The following is a 3563-nucleotide window of genomic DNA, read 5'->3' on the forward strand; positions in this document are numbered from 1 at the left end:
TTATTTAAGCTCTGTCACTTGCTGTGCTAATGTATATATATATATATATATATATATATATATATATGAAATTCAAGACAAATATGTTTATAAACAACATCGAAAACAATTTCAGTTTAATGAAATGTGATTTGTAATTCACAGCAATTAAGATTGTGTGACTGAATGACTGCAAAATGCATGACTGCATTTATTTTGTTATTTTCATTTTACTCATAGTCCCAACTTAGCGCTTTCATAAAATGGTAGTTATACATTCATCCCTGGTTGGAGACCTTGAGCAAACATATCAGGAAGGGCTGTGTTGTAACACACAAAACAAACTTGTTCCTGCATCCTGCCTTTGTGAATGTTTATTACCTGAGGCTTCTAGTTCTTACTGTGTTGGTCCTTAAATAAAAACACCTTCCTTTTTCTGTCAGGTAAAGCCTTTGACACTGCTGAGGCTGTGAATGCTGCTGTTTCCAATATCATCTGTTCGATTGTTTATGGTAAAAGATTTGAATATGATGACCCAGAGTTCAGAGTGATGCTGAGTCGAGCTATTAGGAATACTCAACTCCTGGGCTCTGCTTCAGTGCAGGTATGATAACAATCTGACAGAAACAGTTCTTCACATCCTCACTCCCTGTCACTTGTCAGGTTGTTTTGCTGCTCACTGCTACTTACTACTACTCCTTTACATGTTTGTAATTATTTGTCTTTTTGTTTTGTTTTTTGTCTTCTTTCTAGTACCTAGTCTAGTTTCCATTGCTTATAACCTGTTGGAATGGTTTTAGAACCCTTCTTATTGTCTGCCTGTTTGCCTTTCCGACTGCTGACCTCATGAGCCTGATTAACCTTTGATTAAAAATGTAGATTTTGTCTTGCTCTTGTCTCCTGTGTTCTAAGTTCAGTAGATCAGCATTACTATTTACCTTTAGTCAAAATGCAGTTTTAGTGTAAATTCAGAATGTTAAAAGAAGACATTAAGGCCAATAGTATTTAGTCATTACAAAGTATCTGCAAAATCATAACCATGTCATCCATGCCCTGCCACGAACAGGATTTGAGGTTCTCTTATCTAAATCGAAGATTAATAGCAACAGGATATCATCTCCAGTTATGCAATTTTCTATAATTAAACATATAAATACAATGTATTTGTTAAACTGGTAATGTGTGGTGAATCTAACTTTCTTGTTTATTCAACAGTTGTATAACTACTTTCCAATGATGTTCAGTTGGGTTAAAGCCCGCAAAGAGCTGATAGAGAATGCCTTTGCTAATAGAAGACAGATCGCAGCATTGATCAAAGGTTTAGAGGACACCCTTGATCCACAGATGTGCAGAAGTTTGGTGGATTCATTTCTCGCTCGGAAGATTCAGCTTGAGGTAAGACCTAAATTTGATTAAATACCTTTCCAAAGTAATCTTATTACTGAGACTTATTTCTTCCCTTTTTTCTACTTGTAAGGCATCTGGAAATATAGATAAAAATATAAGTTCTCACTATCACGAAGACAACCTACTGATTACTGTTGTCAACCTATTTACTGCTGGCTCAGAATCTACATCTATTACTATAAGATATGGCTTAATGCTCATGGCCAAGTACCCTGAAATACAAGGTAAGAAATATAATACACTTATTTACTGGTGATGCTTCATTCACCAGATATCTGGGCAATGTGGAAATGAAACAAAGGTATTTTAAGTGAAAAGAAAGAAAAATCAAAAAACAACATTTTCATAAAATTTAGACCGGGTTATGCAGCTTTTTCTAACAGGGGAAGAAAAGATGGTGAGAACCACTTACGTCAAATAAAAAGCAAATGTGAGAAATGATTTAGAACAAAAACACAGTCCTACTCATGGGCAAATAGCCATTGTCTAGTAACCCAGAATACTGTCAAACTGGCTCTCTGGCAATACTCATCATTTCCACTCCCTGGTCTATTTACTTATTAGATTACTACCTACTACTGGGTAAGAATAAGATGGTGGCAGATAAAGAAGGTCGGAAAAAACAATACCAAACACAAAACCAATAACAAACCACAGTAGGCTTGCCATGGCTTCACCGGGAAGGAGTTCACTGTATATTGTGAAGATATATTAGCAATCAAGAAATTGAAGCATATAAAACATAATCAACTGTTTCTCTTTTAAAGTATGTTCTTCATTTTATTTATGAAAGAACTAAATCTCATGACTTCCAAAAACTTATACGATCACATTTGGATGTAATTTGTCCAAAATCTGAATTTTTGTTATTCTGACTAACATAGGTTTGCTAGATGTCCCTTTTACTTAGCTCCAGCAGTGTGCAGAATACTGCAGATATAAACATGAATTCAAACCTAACAGCAAATTAATAAATTGCTCTTAAATAGAATAATTTGTGTAACAACACTACTACAGTTTCAATCATTACTTGGTTTGTTTTTTTGTTCTTTTTGTAGACAAAGTCCAGGAGGAACTGGATCAGGTAGTAGAAAATCGCCAGGTCCGAGTGGGAGACAGAAAGAGCCTGCCGTTCACTGACGCTGTCATCCATGAAATACAAAGAGTGATTAATACTACGCCTTTTATTGTACGTTGCGTTTCACAAGATGTCACCTTTCAGTCCTACTTCATCAAGAAGGTAAAACAAAAGTCAAACAGTCCCAGTTCTGAACCAATTAGTGACACTGTACACATCTACATTTTTATTTTTTTTAAAAATGACACGTGAGTGCAGAACAAACAGCATCAAGAGTAACATGAAACTAACACACTGGGCTCTATAGGACCCTCACCAAGACGTACAGGCTACTATGTAGGATAATGACTTTTGTTCAGACTTCACTGTAAAATCGAATTAGTTCCCAGAACTCAAAAGCATTAAGGAAACTCGTTGCCTCAAAAAAAATTGAGTAAAGCTTAGCTAAAAATGACTAAATTAGGACAACTTATTTATTTTGAGTACTCTGTACAAGCTCATTTGTTCCCAGAACTCAAAAAATTGGATCAAGTTTACTTAAGATGACTCATTTTGAGTACACTGTACAGCCTTGTTAGTTCCCAGAACTCAATAAAATTAAGGAAACTCGTTGCCTCAAAAAAACTAAGTAAAGCTTACTTAAGATGACTGTTAGGACAACTTATACATTGCAAGTCTGCAGTATTAAGAATAACTTGATATTTCTGACTGTACAATACTAATTGTTTACCTACTGACAAACATTTCAAGTTCAACTAAATGAAAAAACAATTTGTGGTACCATGAATATGATTAAAAATAATTAACAACACTTTTTGTGATGATGTTAAAATGAAGTTTTATTTTCAAACACAACAAAGTATAACAGCCAACATACTGGACACTGTTCTGCTGTGGGAACTAGTGTGTTAGCGCAGTTAGCTCGTTAACGTGTTGGCCATCTAGCTCGTTAAAGGAGATTGCCTTGTTGTGGCGTTAACGTCATTTCAACGAGATTAACGCTGACAGCACTAGTGGGAACACAACGAATATGACTACACATTTACGCTGACATCACCCTAGTGCAAAGACAAGTGGAAGCAGACAAAAACAACAAGCA

General features: G+C 35.3%; 1 protein-coding gene across 1 annotated transcript; it reads left to right on the forward strand.

Moving 5' to 3' along the window:
- Positions 1 to 140: 140 nt before the first annotated feature.
- Positions 141 to 3235, forward strand: LOC102308284 (cytochrome P450 2K4). Its single transcript, XM_042228617.1, has 4 exons — positions 141 to 583; positions 1195 to 1374; positions 1457 to 1610; positions 2445 to 3235. The coding sequence occupies exons 1-4, from the start codon at positions 530 to 532 to the stop codon at positions 2714 to 2716; spliced, it is 660 nt and encodes a 219-aa protein (XP_042084551.1). The 5' UTR covers positions 141 to 529; the 3' UTR covers positions 2717 to 3235.
- Positions 3236 to 3563: the final 328 nt, after the last annotated feature.

Source organism: Haplochromis burtoni, unplaced genomic scaffold (genome assembly GCF_018398535.1).
Source record: "Haplochromis burtoni strain Fernald_Lab_line unplaced genomic scaffold, NCSU_Asbu1 Contig_336, whole genome shotgun sequence".
NCBI lineage: Eukaryota > Metazoa > Chordata > Actinopteri > Cichliformes > Cichlidae > Haplochromis > Haplochromis burtoni.